At 44.2% G+C, this 21979-nt stretch overlaps 1 protein-coding gene across 2 annotated transcripts in view; it reads right to left on the reverse strand.

Annotated features, from left to right (window-relative positions):
• Nucleotides 1–1359: 1359 nt before the first annotated feature.
• nf2a (NF2, moesin-ezrin-radixin like (MERLIN) tumor suppressor a) overlaps nucleotides 1360–21979 on the reverse strand; it is a 44395-nt gene continuing 23775 nt past the window's right edge. Inside the window, exons 14-17 of one of the 2 annotated variants that reach the window (XM_033973074.2) lie at nucleotides 19050–19168; nucleotides 17481–17640; nucleotides 16533–16578; nucleotides 2563–3149 (exon numbers count right to left, since the gene is read on the reverse strand). In XM_033973074.2, coding sequence (XP_033828965.1) covers nucleotides 16543–16578; nucleotides 17481–17640; nucleotides 19050–19168 — 315 coding nt within the window. In that variant the 3' untranslated portion in view covers nucleotides 2563–3149; nucleotides 16533–16542. Of the gene's footprint in view, nucleotides 3150–16532; nucleotides 16579–17480; nucleotides 17641–19049; nucleotides 19169–21979 lie in introns of both variants that reach the window. The other variant, XM_033973073.2, reaches the window with a different exon arrangement.

Raw genomic sequence — 21979 nt, forward strand, 5'->3', positions numbered from 1 at the left:
GAAATAGACTTTAAGTTAAACCAAAATGAAAAGAAAACGCCATAATGGAGTTAAAGCACTAACTTTTACGACCGGTGCTCGTTTCTGTGGAAATGTTATTGCTTTGTCTGGAAAGTTCCACCGTTTGGTAAAATACTTTTAAAAAAACACTTTAGTGAGACAGAAGTGATGAAATGTGAAAGACTGCTTCTGTCTTTGTCTCTTCTTTGACATGTGCGAGTGTCAGGCCTCTGTACCTCTGTCCGTCCCTGAGCTCTGGACGTGTGGACGTGTCTCTGTCAGTCCGCCGTCGTCCTCGGGGGTCCTCGTCCCTCTGCTGTGGAGCTGACACGGGACGGGCCCATGACCTCAGGGACCCTCAGAGCTGTCAGTCCAAACCTGTAAAGGGTTAAACCGGACACAGCTCATCTGGAAACAGTGAGCGCTGAACCGGACGAAAGAGGTGAAGACGTGACACATTCTGTACGATTCTGAACGATTCTGAACGATTCTGAACGCTACGCCGCTGTAAACATAAAGACAAAGACGTTTTTTATCTACTTAAGTTTGTAAATGTACACTAACTCCATCTGGATCTGTCGTTGTGTCCTTTTTGCTGTTACCTGCACGCAAAACTAAATATAAAAATAAACTCTGTGCACAATAGCGTCCGGCGATGTCACTGTTAGCGTCACTACTTCCTGTCCATTTGTGTCTCTCTGAGGTTTTGCCGAGTCAAAATGAATAAATATTTAAAGATAAACTCATGGACAAAGAGCAGCAGGTGGATGTCACTGAAAACATCTCACTAAACCCCAATAAAATCAACGCTTATGCTAATTTTGAGGCGTAATAAATGTTAAAACAACAGCACAAACTGAAGTGTTCTGTAAATAAAAATAATTGAGTAATATTTGTTTTAATGAACTTGAATTTTAATGGATTTATTTCATGTTTTCTGATTTTAATAAGTGTTGACTTGAGTGACCGTATTTGTGCCTCATCTACTGCTGCTGAAATTCTTTAAATTTCAACTTGTAACAAATTTAAGTGAAATTACTTTACATCATTTCAAGAAACAGCATGAAACTTACACAGGTAAAGACGCACAGCCGACTGAAACTGCTGCTTCTTTTCTTGTGTTTCTGATACTTTTACTGCTATAATTCTGTGCTGGCGTTAATTATGTGAGATTATTTTCATAATTTGAAACAGATCCATTCTTAAATTGCTAAAATAACCCAGGTGAATGTGTGTAGTAGTGTTGGACTGTAAACTCGAGGTAAATGTCACGTTTTACATGAGAACAACACGTGTGTCCAGTCAGTGAAGTGTTTATTTCACATATAAAACATACAAAGTTCCTGATAAACATACATTCATCATAATACATTGTACTTTTATTTTAAATACTGGTTTACTTTTCATAATAACTGTATAAATTCTGAAAACATATTTTTTGTTTATATCACACAAATAAAGCACTTTCAAAGGGAGAGGGAGCAAATTAATTCAAAATAGATGCAAATTCATGTTTTGGATAAAAGTGGTTCTCTTCACAAAAACATCCTGTGAAAAAAGACTTCACAGTGTCGGTGGAGAATCAGTTTCTGCCCGTGGTTTTTAATCTGCTTCTCCTTCTGAGGGCGGAACATGGCGTCCTCAGACTTAAGGCGTATTTGGAACATGTCAGAGTCTGCACATGTGAGCTGTAAACTTCTGTCCAATACTGTTTTAAACTTTTAACCACCGCAGCGCAATGAAAAAAGCCTATCCACAAAATTGAATTATTAAGTTCACCACAGCCCATCAACCTCCATTAAAGGTGATGAATTGCTATTTAAACACAATATGGCGTAAAGGTCCTGCGTTTAAACGTTCAATTTTCTCCATAAACCGTTCGACTGAAGTGGTAAAAGGAAGTGATGTATAAAGAAGAGAAGATATTTGATAAGTTTAGAACAAAGACTCTACATGTAAAACACTTTAATGTGATAAAGTCACTACAGAAAAGTCGTGTTATCTTTAAAAGGCAGAATCACGTCAGTTTTGTTCTAATACAGTCGTCCCTCGCCATGTCGCGGTTCACCTTTCACGGTCTCGCTGTTTCACGTTTCTCCCCGACAAAACCCACAATGTCGATGAAACGTTCTGCACCGACAAAGACGCCTACGAAGGTTTGAACTTTGAGAGAGTTTAAACGAGAGAGAAATGTGAGAAAATGTTAACGCCTGTGTGAGAAAAGTGTATAAAGTGTGTGGTGAGGGGTTTTACAGACAAAAACAAAGAGAATAATTGTAAAAAATAAAGACGATACTTTGTGGATTTTGCCTTTTGCAGGTTATTTTTAGCACTTAACTTAATTGAGGGACCACTGTACACAGTTTTCTCCAAAGCCTGTGGTAAATGAGGTTTTAAAATACGGTTTAAAGGCACTAGACCTGATTTTTTTTTAACAGAACCTAATGCATTCTTAACAACGTGCACTTCCTGGATATCTGATCATAAAATGTTTTCTCGTTAGACGCAGACAGCACGCATTTTGACCTAAATTTATATAATACATCTGCACTGGGGCCAGATTCCAAGAGAAAAACAGATCCAGGGGCCATTGGACAGTGTAAAAAAGGCACAGGTCCAATCCATGGTGAGCAAGATAAAGATCCAAAAATCAAAGCCTTTTTTCTCACAGTTTAGTTTTTAAAGAATAAATTTGGCCTGATGTCCAAAATAAAACCCATCCATCATAAAAGTGGACAATTCTTGACCCAATATTTCTACAAAGTAAAAACAAACAAACCCATTATAAAGTCATAGCAAAAATAAAACATTAGTACTTTTAGTTTACACCATTTGAACCCGTCCCTCGAGCTTAATACGCACGTTTAAATCTATAATTCACTATATACACCACAGTGTTACCCCGTTATAAAACTATATGTGTCATTCTCCGCAGTTTAAGGCCGAGATCTGCACAGACTGTAAACACTCACGGATTAAGACTCGTACTGCACAAAGCGTCGCCGTGCACCTGTACTTATAGACTTATGTGACTTTTGTAGTGGTTTCGTGTCCCGTGGCGTCGTCAGGAATGTAGAGGCGCCGTGTTCTGGGGGAGTTCATAGCTCCTCAAAGAAGGCCACTCTGGTCTTTGTGCTCTGGAGGGTTAACTGGAACAGAAGGGAGAAGGTATAAGAAGCAGCGGGACAATAGAGACGGTGAGGAAACAGACGTAAGTACAAGTAAAGCAAAAGTCCAGTTGTGTTATGTTCAGCTGATGATTCTGACACTGCAGGACGACACAGAGCACGACACAGAGCACACAGCAGCAACGTCCAGGTTATTTTTACACTCAGAGACAAAAATGCAGGTGTTAATACTTAAATTCTCCCTTTTTAGTCCGTGATATTTAAATTCTGATAAAGTTTGACTATTAAAGCTGATTTGTAAAGTGTTTCTGAGGTGTTGTTATACGATACGGGAACATTTAATACAAGATCACACGACTGTACACGTCTAAGGACCGGCTGCAGCAGAACTGAGGTGGGAAGAAGGGATTTAGGCTGTTTGGAGTAAATAATTTACCAGAGACCGCATCTTCTCTGACGTAACTTTCACCCGTCCCTCATGACGCACTAATAAACTTGTCCACAGATGAAAATCCTGAGAGGAAATGGCCACAGAAATCCATTTGATACAACGGCGAGATTTTTAGATCTGCTCGTCTCCACGACGACGTATCACGTAAAACGCATCACACACGACGCACAAAAGAGCCACAAGCTAGGAGGAGCCAGAAGAGGAGCCAGAAGAGGAGCCAGAAGAGGAGCCAGAAGAGGAGCCTACAACCTCCGAGAAAAAGAAAACTAAATTTAACAGAAAATACCAAGAGTCCTACTTAAACTATGTGTTTGTCTCTACAGGAGACTCACGCGCCGAGTCGGCTCTGTGGAATATGAGGGGAAACTGTCTAAAGAGGCTCCTGCAGCACATGGACTAAACACCCTGGATTAAAAGATAAGACTTTACAGGTTTTGTGAGTAAACCGGGGGAATCGAGCATGTCTGCGTAACAAGACCATGTTGGAGATTGTAAATGACGTTGGTCTTAAAGCACGTTTGAGACATTTATGTCGACATTTGGGATGAAAATCAAGACAGAATATCCCGACATCACCACAAGAAAATCACTGAAAACGACAGCACTGAAAACACACTGGTCATAAATACTCTGGACATAAGACACACTGGACATAAACACTCTGGACATAAGACACACACTGGACATATACACACTGGACATAAAAATAAACCCTACATTGTCCTGGTTTAATGCCACTGCAGCACTTTAATAATGTGGTGATAAACATTTACACTCACACCTGCTCCTGTTTTTACTCTTTTAAATGGATCTGTGTGGTTATTTGTTTTGTTTGTGTTTTTCCTCGTGCTCTCATCGGGCTCCCACTGTAAAATAATTAAAAAATAAATAAAATAAACAAATTCACTCCCTGTACTGATGGTACGATAGAACTAACATCTCTGCTCTGACACTGACTGAACATCCAAACTGTAACAAAGGCCGTGGGCAGTTTAAATACCAAATTAAAATGGGAATTCCTGCTTCGACAGGTGGGTGGTGTCTTGCCCGAGGACACAACAACACTATGAACTGCTCAGAGCTGGGATTAAACTGCCAAGCGTTTACATTTTAGTTTTTAAGAATGCAGTTAGCAAATTCTCCAAAGTCACGTAGGGCAAGATGAACTGAAATTGAATCAAAAATTGAAATTTGAATGGTCACAATTAGCAAAACCACAGAGACTGCAATATGAAATGACAGAATTTCCCCCAAAAACACAAAATGTCCTTCTTTCTTCTGCATACAAATGGCTCACTCTGCAGTTTGGGCCTGTACAAACACTGAAATGTGATTCTTGTATTACTTTGTCAGTTCACAGGCCTATTTGCCAATTCTCATGGAGGTGTTTAAAATGTGAACTTCGAGCAGAATATTAAAGTGTAAATCTGTCTCTTCTGTCCTGCTCTGAATGTCTGATGGACCCGCGGCTGAAGGACAGTTTGCAGAACGTTACTGAGTAAAATTCAGAACAGATGCACAAAAAAGAAGCACGTGTTTGGATCAGATGGAGTAAAATGACAGATGGATTTTACTCCATCAGTGCTTTTCAATTTGCAATGGTTTTATAATAAGGCAACTCATTACTAAATAATTACAGCCATATTGATTTTTTTCACTCTGGTCGTAATAGTAAACACCACGGCCTGATATTTACACAGAAAATATGAACACACGGCAGTTCTACTACACTATACATGCAGTACTTATCTACTTTTAAAAACTCTTTATGTCGTGAGCTCCGTGTTCAAATACAGAACAATACAAACAAAAACAAAGATAATACAGTAAAAACAGGAGCAGCTGTGGTTATAAATGTTTATCTCCAGATTATTAAAGTGTTTGTGGCACCAGTGTGTCCAGTTTTGCACGTCCTTGAAATATATTCCATTTTTAAGCCTTGTTCACCGTCTCAGGTTTGTGCAGTCAGACCTTAGACTTTTACAAACATGTTCAACAAACAAGTGTGATATTGAGTCAGTCTGTGGTCATAGTCCTGTTTAAATACATTTATAAACACATTTAAACGTTTAAGCTGCTTTTTCATGGACAGTTCAGTGGTTTAAACTCATCACCTGTTCTGAGTCTAAATGTTTCAGTCTGAAGTCTGTGTGTGGATCACATCTCCATGATCCAGGACAGAAACAACAGCTGCTTCAACTATTTCTTTTCTGCAATTCAATAAGATATGAGATTTGTTTTTGTAATAAAATGATAATACACAATTAAACAAGTGTTTTATTTATGCACATCTTGTATTAGTGGAGTTTATCACTGTCAACACGTGTGTTTTTTAATTAGAACAGACACACACTGACTTGAACCTGGATCAGGCTTTGGTCTGAATCTCCTGTACTTTGAACAGAGGATGGTAGTATTTATTTACTTTTCTGACACTGTACGTCTATTGTCTCAAGTATCAAGACTCGCACTTGGACCAAAAGCTTTATGCTGACAATAATATTCAATTCAGTACAAGTTTATTTACAAAGCACAGTTAAAACTTCAACTGACCAAAGAGCTTCACATAAAATCAACAAAAAAACACAAATACTGCATACAGATAACACCATAAATAAGAAAAGAGTTGTCATGATGTCAGTTTTCCCTGTCCTCCCGTGCTCTCCCCCCCTCCCCTACCTCTGTGTCTGGAGCTGGGTGGAGTGCCTGACTCCTCCCGTGCACACCTGGGGTGCATCAGCCTAATCACCACCACCTGCTGCTGAGTACAAGAAGGCTTGGCAGTCTACACTCGGTGCCAGACCGTCCGCGTGTAAAACGTGAATGTTTCTTGCTAAGCTTTGTTATATGGTACTTTCCTGCAAATGCTCATTTGGATTTATGCACCCTCCAGATTCCTGCCTCTACTCGCCCAGCTCCTGCCGCCACGTTCCAGTCCCGGTATCGCTTCCAGCTCGTCTTGTCTCCTGCTCGTCTCGTCTCCTGCTCGTCTCGTCTCCAGCTCGTCTCGTCTCCTGCTCGTCTCGTCTCCTGCTCGTCTCGTCTCCTGCTCGTCTCGTCTCCTGTCCGGTCCTGGTCTCTGGTTTGTCACCCGCTCCCCGCTCTGGTCTTCGTCTGCTCCGCCCGCCCTGGTACCGCACCTGCTTCTATCCCCGTCCTGGTCCGGTCCTGCCCGCCTCTACCTGCACCGCACCCGCCTGACCCGTCTCCCGCTCCCCGGTTCCTGTACCTGCTCTTGTGACCTGTTTAAAGACTGCATTTTCACCGCTGTAAATAAACACTGTTAAAACTGCTCTGGTCTGCATCCTTTGGTCCTATCCGCACCGTTACGACAGAACGGTCTGGCCACTATGGACCAAGCAGGCTCAGATCCGGACCAGACGCGCCGCCTCACGCACTCTCACCCCGAGGCGGTGCTGGGTCAGCACGAACAATCCATTCGAACTCTATTGGAGCTAAATCAGACATTGTCCCAGCAGGTGGCACAGCTTAACCACCAGGTGGCCGCGCTCCTCGTCACCCCGCCTGCTGCAGCTGGAGCGCCACCATGCCTCCCGGAGCCGAGAGGCACGGATCCGGAGCCGTATGCTGGACAACCTCACCTCTGTCGCGGATTCCTGTTCCAGTGCGAGTTCATGTTCCAGCAATGCCCTTCTCGTTTCAGCTCGGGGGCCACCAAGATCCGATATATATGTGGATTACTCCGGGGCAGAGCTCTCCAGTGGGCAGAGGCGCGCCTAATGAAGACGTCTGTGGATAGCCTGGATTTTAATGAATTTGTGTCCACGTTTAAGCTGGTGTTTGACCACCCGCACTACCAGGACAATGCTGCCTCCCGGTTATTGACTCTCAGCCAGGGCTCCAGGACGGTAGCGGATTATTCCATTGAATTCTGGACACATGCGGCGGAGCTGGACTGGACGGACAGCGCGCTGCGGGCTGTGTTTGTGCGGGGCCTGAACGAGACTTTGAAAGATGAATTGGTTTCCCGGGACGAACCCCCCGACCTGCGGACCCTCATCTCCCTCACTCACCGTATAGACAACCGCCTACGGGCTCGTCGCCGAGAGAGACGCCGGTCACCGGCCCCGCCGGAGCCACGCGCTGCCCCGCCCCCGCCGGATGAGCCCATGCAACTCAACAGGACCCTTGTGTCGGCCGAGGAGCGTCAACGGAGGCGTCGTCTGGCCGGGGCTTGCCTCTACTGCGGTGAGCGCGGACATTATGTGGTCACTTGCCCAGTTCGGCCAAAAGGGGGGGCCCACCAGTAGCGCTGGGAGTACTGGTGGGCGAGCAACACATCCTGGACTCTTCTAATAGACTGCGGCTCAGCGCCACCCTGTGCGTTCGCACAGAGACCTTATGCGTTTCCGCCCTTATCGACTCCGGGGCTGAGAGGGACTTTATTGATGCCCAAGTCGCGGAGCAGCTCGGGGTCTACCTGGAGCCCCTCGAACGCCCCTTAAATGCCCAGGGGCTCAATGGACGTTTTCTGGGGCACATCACTCACATCACAGAACCTGTCACCGTGATTCTGTCCGGCAACCACCAAGAGAACCGTCAGTTTCATGTCCTGTCCTCCTCCGCTTCTCCTCTGGTCCTTGGTTACCCCTGGCTACGCGCCCACAACCCTGTTTTCGATTGGGCCAGGGGCGGAGTTTCGGGCTGGAGTCCCGATTGCCACGCCAAGTGCCTTCGGTCCGCCCTCCCTCCGGCCGGGAGGTCCGTTCCTGTCGCTGATCCGTCCCCAGACACCCCCAATCTGTCCTCGGTGCCTGCTGAATATCACGACCTGGGGGAGGTTTTTAGCAAGAGCAAGGCCCTCTCTTTACCGCCCCACCGCCCATATGACTGCGCCATTGACCTCCTGCCGGGTGCCCCACTACCATCTAGCAGGCTATATAACCTGTCTAAACCTGAACGCGAGTCAATGGAGGACTATATCCGTGGGTCCCTGGCTGCCGGAATCATCCGCCCGTCCACTTCACCCGTGGGAGCGGGGTTCTTCTTTGTGGCTAAGAAGGACAAATCCCTGCGGCCTTGCATTGATTACCGGGGTCTGAACAATATAACTGTAAAGAATAAATACCCGCTTCCCTTACTGGACTCGGCATTTACGCCCCTCCACGGTGCGACCATCTTCTCCAAGTTGGATTTGCGGAATGCGTACCACCTGGTGCGCATCAGGGAGGGAGACGAATGGAAGACGGCCTTCAAGACACCCCTGGGACATTTCGAATACTTGGTTATGCCCTTCGGTCTCACCAACGCCCCTGCCGTATTCCAAGCCCTCATCAACGATGTGCTCCGTGATTTCCTTAACCGATTCGTCTTTGTTTACTTGGATGACATCTTGATTTTCTCGCGGTCCCCCCAGGAGCATCACCAGCACGTTCGCCAGGTTCTCCAGCGCCTCCTCGAGAATAAACTGTTCGTGAAAGCTGAGAAATGCGAGTTTCACGCAGAGGAGGTCAGCTTTTTGGGCTTCATTGTGGGGCGGGGCCAAGTAAGAGCTGATCCTGAAAAGATCCAGGCTGTCACTGAGTGGCCCGTTCCTACCAGCCGGAGACAGCTCCAGAGATTTATCGGCTTTGCCAATTTTTATAGACGTTTCATCCGGGATTTTAGTAGGGTTATCTCGCCCTTAACTAAACTCACCTCTCCTGCTTTGCAGTTTGCCTGGTCTCCTGAGGCGCAGACAGCCTTCGAGAGGCTTAAGAGACTATTTACCTCCGCTCCCATCCTGCACCAGCCCGACCCTTCACGGCAATTCATCGTGGAGGTCGACGCCTCCGACTCGGGAGTGGGGGCCGTGCTTTCGCAGAGGTTCGACCCCCACAACCGCCTCTGTCCCTGCGCCTTCTTTTCCCGGCGATTGTCCTCGGCCGAGGTCAATTATGACGTGGGGGATCGGGAGCTCCTTGCCGTAAAGCTGGCCTTGGAGGAGTGGCGCCACTGGCTCGAAGGGGCGGAGCAACCATTCATCGTCTGGACCGACCATAAAAACTTGGAGTACATCCAGTCCGCCAGGCGCCTCAATCCCCGTCAAGCTCGTTGGTCCCTCTTCTTCAGCCGCTTCAACTTTCTCCTCACCTACCGCCCCGGATCTCGGAACGTCAAACCAGATGCCCTCTCCCGCCAGTTCGCCCTGGAGGATAGCCCGGTCACCGCAGAAACAATTATCCCCTCCTCGTGTGTGGTGGCCGCGGTCCATTGGGATATCGAGGACACCGTCCGAGAGGCCCAGACCAACGACCCCGACCCAGGTAACGGCCCTCCAGATAAACTGTTTGTTCCCGATTCTGTCCGGTCTCAGGTGCTCCAGTGGGTCCATGCCTCCCGTTTCGCCTGCCATCCTGGTGCCGGTCGCTCTCTCTCCCTCCTCAGGAGACGCTTCTGGTGGCCCACGATGGACACAGACACCCGGGCTTATGTCGCCGCCTGCCAGGTATGTGCTCGGGCCAAGGCCTCCCACTCACCCCCTTCTGGTCTCTTGCATCCTCTCCCAGTTCCTCGTCGCCCTTGGTCCCACATCGCCTTGGACTTCGTGACGGGCCTTCCCCCTTCCCAGGGGAACACGGTGGTTCTCACCATTGTGGACCGCTTCTCCAAGGCCGCCCATTTCGTTGCCCTGCCTAAGCTCCCCACAGCCAAAGAAACTGCCGACCAGCTGACCAGTCATGTCTTCCGACTCCACGGCATCCCGGTGGACATCGTGTCCGACAGAGGGACCCAATTCACCTCTCAGGTATGGCGGTCTTTCTGCAACAGTTTGGGGGCCACGGTTAGCCTCACGTCCGGGTTCCATCCACAATCTAATGGGCAGACGGAGCGGGCCAACCAAGACCTGGAGTCGGCCCTACGGTGCACAGCCTCCGCCAACCCCGCGACCTGGAGTACTCACCTGCCCTGGATAGAGTACGCTCACAACTCCCTCGTGAGTTCCGCCACTGGTATGTCTCCCTTCGAGGCATCGCTGGGATATCAACCCCCTCTCTTTCCCACGGAGGAGAGGGACCTCGCCGTCCCGTCTGTTCAGCGCCATCTCCAGCGCTGTCGCCGGATCTGGAAGAAGGCCAGGGCGGCCCTTCTTCGGGCTGGAGCGCGCACTAAGGCGACGGCCGATCGCCACCGTGTCCCGGCGCCCGTATACCAACCTGGCCAGATGGTTTGGCTCTCCGCCAAGACGGTCCCGCTGAAGACGGACTCCCGTAAGCTGTCCCCCCGATTCCTGGGACCGTTTAAGATCATGAGGATCATAAATCCATCGGCGGTGCGCCTCCAGTTACCCCCGTCTCTCCGGATTCATCCGACCTTTCACGTCTCCCAGGTTAAACCAGTCCGGACCAGCGACCTGTGCCCTCCGGCCGATCCCCCACCGCCCGCCCGAGTCATTGACGGCCACCCGGCGTTCACCGTCCGCCGCCTGATTGACGTTCGTCGCCGTGGTAGGGGCCTCCAGTACCTCGTCGATTGGGAGGGTTACGGTCCGGAGGAGCGATCCTGGGTGCCCAGGGCACGCATTCTGGACCCCGACATGGTGAGAGACTTCCACCGCGCTCATCCTGACAAGCCTGGGGGTCCACCAGGAGGTGGACCTTAGGGGGGGGGTACTGTCATGATGTCAGTTTTCCCTGTCCTCCCGTGCTCTCCCCCCCTCCCCTACCTCTGTGTCTGGAGCTGGGTGGAGTGCCTGACTCCTCCCGTGCACACCTGGGGTGCATCAGCCTAATCACCACCACCTGCTGCTGAGTACAAGAAGGCTTGGCAGTCTACACTCGGTGCCAGACCGTCCGCGTGTAAAACGTGAATGTTTCTTGCTAAGCTTTGTTATATGGTACTTTCCTGCAAATGCTCATTTGGATTTATGCACCCTCCAGATTCCTGCCTCTACTCGCCCAGCTCCTGCCGCCACGTTCCAGTCCCGGTATCGCTTCCAGCTCGTCTTGTCTCCTGCTCGTCTCGTCTCCTGCTCGTCTCGTCTCCAGCTCGTCTCGTCTCCTGCTCGTCTCGTCTCCTGCTCGTCTCGTCTCCTGCTCGTCTCGTCTCCTGTCCGGTCCTGGTCTCTGGTTTGTCACCCGCTCCCCGCTCTGGTCTTCGTCTGCTCCGCCCGCCCTGGTACCGCACCTGCTTCTATCCCCGTCCTGGTCCGGTCCTGCCCGCCTCTACCTGCACCGCACCCGCCTGACCCGTCTCCCGCTCCCCGGTTCCTGTACCTGCTCTTGTGACCTGTTTAAAGACTGCATTTTCACCGCTGTAAATAAACACTGTTAAAACTGCTCTGGTCTGCATCCTTTGGTCCTATCCGCACCGTTACGACAAGAGTAAAACAACACTGAGATTAAATGCCAGGGAGAAGAGGGGGGTTTGTCTCTGAGGATCTGACTTTAAATGATCCAAACATTTATCTTCAGATTTGACTTTTGTGTCCGTTCTTTAAAATAACGCACAGATACTGGTATTTTAAAACATAGTGTGTGATATTACTGCACCTTCAGAACTGTCTCCATGGGGATAGACATGTTTTATACTGTGGAATATTATAGCCACAAGAACTACAGGCAGAAGAAGCGCTCCTCCAGGACTAATAAGAGTCAGGTCTGTGGACATGCGAGCCCACTCACAGTAGATGGCGTCTTCCTCATCATGAGAGCGGGATTTGAACCGTGAACCCTCGGATCAGTCGACAAACTCAACAGACTGAGCCAGGACAGATGCAGTGGAATAAAATAAACAGCCAAAATGAAAAGTCTGTTAGTTTGGCTTCATAAATCAGGTTTTATTTCTCGGTGCTTGTGTTGTAGTAATTATTTGTGTACTACTTTTACTTCTACACGAGTCAAAATATTTACACATAACAGAAGAAGAGATGGCTGTCTCTAAACATTAAATTATGGAAAACGCTTGAGGGGAAAATACAAACATTATCACACATGTTCCTCGTGGTTAATCAAACGAGCGCCGCCATAAGGAGGCGTTAAATCTGACGTTTACTGACAATGCCCAAGGTCATCGAGATGTTTAATGAATCTGTAACGATGCGGCAGCGACGGCGACACATTCACTGTTTGTTTTTCCGCAGAATAAACCCCGGCACGTTTTACAGCCGTCCTTGGAGGCTGGAGAAACGTGCGGGACTTTAGGAGCGAGTCTGTACGATCGCACTGGAGGAGCGGACCGGCGGATCAATGCCAGTCAAAAAAGAGCCACGACGTTAATTGTTTTTCGTTCAAGGTTTACTGAGCTGGTGACAGGCCATTTCAGAGCTGTAAGTAACTGCAGAAAGCACTGACATTGGTGTAAGGTAAAGAGACTGCGGGAAACAGGAGGACAACAACATTTTGGACGTACAGTTTTTAAACGGGGCGTTAAAGAGAATCAGACAAACAAACAAACAGACAAACAAACAGACAAACAAACAAACAGACAAACAGACAATACTGTGGACTCTAAACACTCATGTACTTATGATCACCAATGATGAATATCTGTGCAGTTTGAGTTGCCAAAAAAGTGATAGCAGATACTAATCGATACTAAACCAGTATCCAAACGACATACTCATTTAAAGAATCGATACTGAAAAAACAAATATGGGCCTTCACTGAATGGTCTGGATGTCGATATAAACCTGTATAAGATCACATGATAATAAAACTATATCACAAAAGCAGATTAGACTGAGGCTTGAGTATTTATCAGGGCTGCACCGATCTGATACTGGTATCGAATATCGGCATAGATCAGCTGGATCAGATATCGGTTCTGCAGATTTCCTGTTTGGACATATAAATCGATGGAGTAAAACTATTTCCTCGTAGTCGTCCTAGAAAGTCTCAATGTTTGAACTTTTATTTATACAAAGATAAAAAAAACAGCTCCATATCATATTTAAGTATTTCATTTGATTTTTTAAGCATATCTTTTTAACTTTGTGCATGCCCTTATTTGTATTTGTATTTATTCAGTGTGTTTATGTTGCACTTTTTCACCATATCAAGTTCCTAGTTTGTGAACTATGTTCACAGACTATGGCAATAAAAGTCTTCTGATTCTGATTCTGATCAGTTTTGTCTTATTTTATGTTTGTTTCGAGTAAATAAATGCTGTTTTCAGTCTTGTTCTGGTATCAGTTGATATCAGGCATCAGCAGATACTTAAAGTCAAAGTATCAGGATCAGTGAATTTCTACCACTTATTCCATTTAAATATGGTATTGAATAGTTAATCACTATGACTACGGTGCAAACTTCTCATCTTCCAGAAGCCTGTGGACAGAAGCTGTACTGATTAAACTGATATTTGCTGCATATCTTTGTGTTGGGGGGACATTTTGTTTGCAAATGAACAAATATTAGCAAGTAATTTAAAGTTTCCTCTAAATCTAACTCCAAATGAATCGCCTTATAATAACCATTCAGGCTGCTATAAAACAAAAACAAAAATATTTCAGAGTATTTTGGCAAGAAATGTATGCACAGAAACAAAGAAAAGAGCCTCAGAATCTGTTAATCAGCCTCTAACCTGAAACACGGCCTTGTTACGGAGCGGTGACTTCTATCTAACAACATGGACTAATACCAAAAAGCACATTAAAGATAAGAGGAGCCTAATCTTCCTCGTACAGCCACCGCCGCAGCAGCAGAGAGTTTCTACGAGGCTCTGAGTTGTTGTGAATGAGCCTTTGGCAGAGCTGAACCCGTGAGCCGTATCAGTACAAAAGCATTGGACTGGATTAAGGGACTTTCTCATTAATCATCCCGGGAGTGTGGAGGGGGAAAGCTTTGCCCGGGGAGGCCCTGGTGCTACTGGCTGACACCTCTGTGATTCATTGGGCATTCCCTCTCCTCTTCATCCTCCTCTTCATCCTCCTGCTGCTCCTGTGCCCTCTTCTTTGGCCACTAACTTCAGAGCACATAGTCTCCGTGAGCAGCTCCACTCCCCATGGCTCCTCATCCTCTTAAGTCTTGAAGATGTTGGTGCGCTCCTGTGGCGTCTTAAACTTGAGTTACTTCACCTCACGTACACTTTCTCTCTACTTCGCTTTGCCCTTTTCAAGCTAACAAGATGAATGGTGACCTCTGCGCGCTGACTTTTAAATACGACTGGCTTAATCAGTGTTAATTAACCAGAAATTTTAATTTATTTTTCGGTTTGATCTTTAGGCTCAAATGGTTCTTAAGTTTTAGTCAGGAATTCTTTAGTTTTACATTAATACCGTGAATCTCGTACGTAAAAGCACCGGACTTGTTTCTCCTTATGTGTTATATTTTCATTTTGACTGGAATGTTTCACAGAATGGCATTAAACATACCTATCGTCATGGAAACAAGCCGGAGTTACAGGTCAGAACAGGTGGCAGATCTTACACTAAAGGTACATAGCCCCATTTAAGCTGCATAAATGAAACCCAAACTGTTTACAATTTAATTATGAACTTGTCCTAGCTCATCCCTTACGTAACACTCGACATGCTTTAAGCTTTAACGACCATTCACACCATTATAAAGTTTCAAACGTTTTGGTTGGATAAAATTAAATATAATGACACTGAGATAAAACAGAACATCTGAATAATCTATCAAGTCACTGAAGTTCTAAGCAGAATGTTTTAAATGACTCCATCAGCCCTGACAAATCAATTATGTTCTCCCTGCGGCTCAAAAAGTTTCATTTTAATAGTCTGGATACAAAGGCTGGACAGGACATTAGAGCCAGAGTAAAATGGTATACGCTTCTACTTCTTCCCAATAACAAACTCCAAGTGCAGCTTTAAGCCCGGATCAATACTCACCAGTGCCACAAAGCCGCTCAGTGTTTGGATATTATAGCGCACTGCACGGCCCCCACTTGTGCATTATTTTTGATTTACTTTTAATACTGCATTTTATTGAGCTCCGTTCCCTTTGTGAAGTACATGATCTCTGCAAAATGGAGCTATTAACTATATTGATTTTCCGCGGTAACAAATGGTAAAGATGCACGTTTTTGAGCAGTGCTGGGCGTCGCACGGGCTACGAGGTAATGTGAAAAAGTTCTGACGACATTAGACGTTAGAATATCTACTGTCTAAGAGGAAAGAGACCATAAACAGTAATATCGTTTATCGTGATAAAAGAGGCGGAACAATAATCGCTCATGGGTCATTTTGTATAATCGTGAGAATCGCCAACAAAGATCATCGTCGTTACGTCACCAGGATGTGAGAGCCACACAGAGCCTGGACTTTTTAAAGATAATCTAAAGACATTTTATTTAGAAAAGCTTATTGTTGATGTTTTTAGCATTTAGCACTTTAGTATTGGTTTAAAGTTCTTGTTTTATTGTAGCACTCTGAGATTCTATGGAATTAAGAGTGTATTATAAATAAAACGTATTATTATGTTCAGTAAAAACATATACATAATGTTCTCCGTTAGATCGTCTTTGTTTTCACTGATAAAAGTACAAATATATGAAAGCTGCTTAAACATCAAACTTATTCATAACATTAAAATTACAATTATTAATATCCTGAACATATTTAAACTGTCTGCAACTTTAATCATTGTCGTGATAGAATCGTTAATCTCAATTATTTCAATATCGCTCCATGCTTACCGTACTATCAAGACTATAAAAAAAATAAATAAATAAACAACAGAAACTTGTGTAACTTCAATCAACTTCAGTCAATTCATGTTTTGAGCAATACTTGAACCTCAACCCAGACATTTCCAAGCAAACTGCACATTTGTGATAGATCTGGTCTGACCGTAGCATCGTGTAAGTAAGTATGTAATATTAACTGAATGCACAGAAAGCACGTTACATAAGTCATCTTCCCACATTGTTATAATCCACTGCATGCCATCGACCACAAACGTGCGCTCCACCTGAAGCCAGTCGCAGTTAGTAGCAGCGTGCCATGCCATAAGCTCAGGACATGTGAGCGGAGGAGGAAAAAAACCCACCTGTTTGAGCTCAGCTGTGAGGGAACGCTTTGGAGCTCCCAGTGAACTACGGCAGCAACGAGAGCGAACAGGTCAGACTCTGAATGTTTCATGTGGGATTAATTCTACATGTAAGGCGTTCATAATGTTCACACAGCCTGGGTTTGCCTGAGGTTTGTGCTGTGACGGGTGGAACATTTTGAACTTAGGATCTGGTTTAGCGACAATCTGTTTACTCTACATGTGATTTATGTTTTAAGGCGGGTCAGAGTCAGGCTATGCTTCATCATTTATTGTACGTATAACTGAATTTTTATAAAATATTGAGGAAAAAATAGACTAAGGTTGTCTACTTCTGTCCTTTTGTAATGACTTAACTACCAAAATGATCAGCATCTTACAGAAAACATGTTAGCCACCTACGTTTGCAGGCTTAGGATGCATTTACACCACAACACGATTTAAAATAAACTGAGACCAACCCCCAGAACTCAACCTGGACTCGACTTAGACCAACCCACTGCAGTAAAAGTCGACTTTAGGACTACACTGGGATTAAACTACTAACACTAACCTTAGATTAGCCATAGTTCAAATTATATGCAAGATGCAACTTTGAAACTCTGACAATTCTGACAATAAAGTCTTTATTCTAATCTAATACTTATTCTAACGGGACAAATTGAATAAGATTGTATTCTCTTGTATTTTGGGAGCTTTTGTGACCAAACTTGCCCCGAACAATAGCGTCCAATTTGTAAAGCGCCCTGAACAATGACCCTCTGTACCGTCGGCACATAATCAGAGATAAGATGTGTTCTACCATCTAATGAGCTGATGATCTGATCCCAGGAGACAGGGCATGAATAGGGACACATTTGTATGCATGAGCGTGTTAGGAGAAGTTGTGTAACCTGTGAGATTATAACAGTACGTGAGCGCCGTGACGGGAGTGGGTGGAGCCTTTACCTTTTTAAAGTTGCTGTGTTTGCTGGTGCCCTGCTCGGCGTTCTGGTTGTGAATGATGTCCAAAGGAGTCTCTCGCTCTTTCAACTTCAGACTTTCAATCTCCGTCTTGAGCTCGTTCAACTGCTCCTGCAAGTGTTTACTCTTCTCCATGTACTCCACTCTGCAAGACGGACAGGAAACGGTCAGACATCAGGGGTCACAGGTCACATGTTACACAAAACTGACTCTTATGAGCTTTAAGTTATGTTATAATGCTCTTATCTCCTCAAAAACAGACCTGGAGTTGTGTTTTGTTTCATTCACACATGTTTGAGTCACACTTTATTATTAGTCTGTAACATCTACAAAGCTCAAAACGCTCTGTTCCACCTTGTGATGTCATCAAGTGAGAGTTTCAAGCGTCTTTTACCTTTTGCTCAGAAGAGATTCACAAATTTCAGGAGCTGAAATGATCCAAATGATTCTAGAAATGAAGGTGTGTGGAGTTTAAAAACACAGTGGAGCACTTCCTGTATCACCACATGATGACATCACAAGGTGGAACAGAGTGTTTTCAGTCTGAGAGAAGAGCTCAGCCTAAATATACAGGGTTCGTTTGCTCTTAAGAGATAAAAATTCAGTTTGATAATGGTTCAAACAGGTCTATTCAAATTCTATCAAAACGTTTTATTTGAAAATACTATTTCTGCCCCACAAAGCCATTTGTTCAGTCTAAAACTAATATTTTATTTGGTCTATACATTAATTTTGACAGTATACAATTTCAATTATGAGACAAAAAGTTTGATTATTCATGATTTTGGTCCTAGGTTTAAACCAAGCCTCCTTAAAAGACTTGAAAATACTTAATAGTGGAATAGTAACTGCTTTAAAAAGGACTGCACACTTTTTTCATGTAATAATAAACTATTGTTGTTATAAAAGCAGTTCTCAGGGTCAAAATGAGACTGCTGTGTGCTGTTTAATTATAAAGCATTTAAGTGAAGGCACATTTTACTGTCCCTGTAGGTAAATGTGTCCTCTACATTTGCCCCACCCTCGCCAGGAGCAGTGCATTCTGGGTACTTTACTTCTGTGGAGTATTAACTTCTAACACATAACACATTTAGATCCCCCTGTTGCCTTTTATTGTTTTGGAAATGCTATATTTGTATAAAACATATTCATACGTTGTTTTGAGTGTTTTATAAGCCCCCCCCCCTCTCTCCCTTTGCTCTCTGTGTTAAGTCACTCCCCCTTCAGAGCACTATCAGGTTTGTCAAGTTGTTGTGTACAGTTTTACATCATGCTCTTGTATTTTATATATTGTATTTCTGTTTCACTGTTGCAGGGGAGCATGGGTGTAGGCTTATGGGTGGAGTACTGCACAGATTCTTATGTAACATGTTAGAAAGCTAAAAATACATGTGTATATTTTGCGTAATACTCCCCTTTAACAGTGCAATACTACTTCTCCTTCACAAAATGCATAAATAAGTAACGATATTAGTATTTCGACATTATTACGTATGCGCACGGTCCGACTTCCACAGGGACCGCGTTGTGTCCACAGAAACGCGAGCCACTTACTTCTCCTTCTCGATCTCCATGGAGAGGCGTTTCATGTCCGTGTCTTTAAACTCAAAGCTGAGGTTCTCTCTGCTGTAGTCCAGGTCCGGGGGCATGCGGTCCGCTGACAATCCATGGGGCTGTGGGAGAAAAAAAGAAATAATGAGAGAGAGAATCTGAAAATGGAGGACAGAATATAGCAATAAATATATAATGAAGTGGTTAGAGAGAAACACTTTGAAGACAAGCTACATTCTCCTCCCGACCTAATGCCTGAAATGCATTCTCCACATGTCAACTCAAGCATCGTGTGTCGAGAAAGAAGCAAGTCTGATACACTATTTAGATGTAAATTCATGGGCGACTGTGTGAATTCAAAGTACAGTGAGGGGCCGTGCACATAAACATGGCGTGGCAGGGCCGATCCGACAGAAGGCTGAGAAAAAAGGCGAGATGTGTGTGTGTTTGGGCTTATGTGTGCTGGTGTGGACGCATTTCTGATGAGGACATATCTATATATAGCATGTGCCAATATTAAACCCTCAGTGAATCATTTGCTCACTGCTTTCATTAAGATGTTTGTTCAAACTAGTCCAGAATTACATATATTTCTGTTTTGTTTTGTTTTATTTACATCAGTCTGGTCTCCACTCCCTCTGCTGCATCTCCAGGCTCCAAACATGACCGTGGAGTCAGAGATGTTTATTTCCATGACACATGTTAAACAAAGCAGCTCATTGGTCCCTCACCATTTGTAAGACAGTGGAAAAAAGCCTTATTTGTTTTGTTGTGAATGGACCGTGCCTGCCCCTGATTGGCTAATCCACCTGTCAATCACGTCCATCTGAACTTGTGGAGAGACCAGACTTACATCTTGTGTGTATTCTGGACCCAAACATGTTGTACTGTTTGTCAAAGGCAAACACGGGACTGGGTTTACCGTGTGGGTGAAAATAATTACTGTATTTACCAAACTATACGTCGCTCTGGAGTTTAAGTCGCACCAGCAAAAAAAATGCATAATAATGAAGAAAAAAAACATATATAAATCAGGAAATGGGGGAAATTTATTTTACAAAATCTGAGACCAAGAACAGACATTTTATCTTTAAAGTCAAGTTCTAATAATAATAATAAAATGTGGACCAACAGGCTGAATATCAGTACATCACGCTAACGCTAACGCTAACGCTAACGTAACACATTTATATTTATTCAGCTCCAGCACAGACAGAACTGAACACATGTCTGGTTTGTTAACGTAAGATATTAACAGTTAAATTAGATAAATAAAGCAGAAAAAACAAGCAACAAGTTTACTCTTTAAACTAAGAACAAAAGTGCGACTTATCATCTGAAAAAAACGATAAACACTCATGTTAATCAGGATCAAAACTCCTTCATGTCTAATTCGTTGAAAACAAAAATCTAACAAATTTGCAGTGTGATCTTTTCTGCAACTCTGTGTTAAATTTGTACAAAAATGCCCTTATTTTTAGATAAAAAGAATATGCCATTGAAAAAGCACTCTGTACACTCCCTAACTGCAGTGTTACTTAATGCTTCGTCGTGTGTGTTTCTTAAAGCTACGCCTTTCAAACACCTAATTAGTTTTACCACCACAAAAACACTTGCGAAACATTAGCAGGGAACAACAAAGAAAGAATGTTTTGTAGGTAGGTGATTAAGGGTAAATATTAAAGTCTTCAGAATACTTGGGAAAACTATCATTTATTCCACTGCATAATTTTAACACTGCATATATTTGTTGTTGGGAACTTGTCATATGCAAAGACCAATGTGAAATTTAAAAGTGTTAAGTAGAAGGTGTTGATGCAAGCTGCCCAAACAGATGTAACTGTACTAGTAGTGTACTAGTTTAATTATCTCATAAACTTGTCACAGAATTGTATAAAATGTAAATATAACTTTGCAGACATATTCTTGATGTGTGTGTCGAAGCAGAATGAATGAAATGAGATGGATGAATAGTGGATAATGAAACTAATTAATATGTAAAAACCAGCAGAAGGTACATGAAAAATAAGAAAAAACTACAACTGCGGTAGTTCGGACCATACACTGTAAATATAAATGGACACAGCTAACCCGCTAGCCGCTGCATTCTAAATACTGGCTCCAATTCACTTTACACTGGAAAACTGTCGCTCCCTCTCTGTAAACGCTGTCAGACTCATCATTTTTGTTTTAAATGTTCGTATTAACCCTCTACATGATCCTGGGGTTTTTATTTCACTATTGTGTCTGTAAATCAAGATCTGAACATTAATAACAGACAAATCAGGTCCTTCTTTCCTCGAGGTTGAGCCCAATAGCGTTAGCAACAGGTTTGATTTCGGGTGGAAAGGGGCGTTACCTTCAATAGCCTCGCTTCTGATTGGCTCTTTGGTTGCTATGATACTCGCAGTTAGAATTCCAAATATGTAACTCTGCTCCAAATCCACCCCTACACCTGCTCCGGCCTCGATGAGCTTCATTTGGAGCTGAAGCTGTAGTGACGTCACACTCAGTCACGTCTTTACACAGTCTGTGGTTCAGAGCTGAAGATCTGGACATGGATTGTTATGGAATATTCATCCCCTGAATAGTCTGAGTAAGGACACGTGTAGTTCATCGTTGACATGCTTCTGTGGTTAGTGATGTCATCATCCAACTATTACAGAGTTTGTCCTTTTTAACATCAGTTTCCTTGTTCAACTCGTCTCACAAAAGCTGTTTGCTATGGTGCTATGGATTCTCATTTTATCTTGGCCAGCTTGTCTCCAGTCTGTCCTTCATAGCTGTTTAAACCCCCTTTTGTGGAAGCATATAGAGATACTCTGATATATATCACTTGGCCAATATTTGCACTTTTTTACAAATCAGCTATCAACCTTAAATCTCCTGCAGAGGCTGATGTTTCCTTTTGTCTGATGTGCTGCCTAAAGAAT

The sequence above is a fragment of the Periophthalmus magnuspinnatus genome, chromosome 9 (assembly GCF_009829125.3).
Source record: "Periophthalmus magnuspinnatus isolate fPerMag1 chromosome 9, fPerMag1.2.pri, whole genome shotgun sequence".
NCBI lineage: Eukaryota > Metazoa > Chordata > Actinopteri > Gobiiformes > Gobiidae > Periophthalmus > Periophthalmus magnuspinnatus.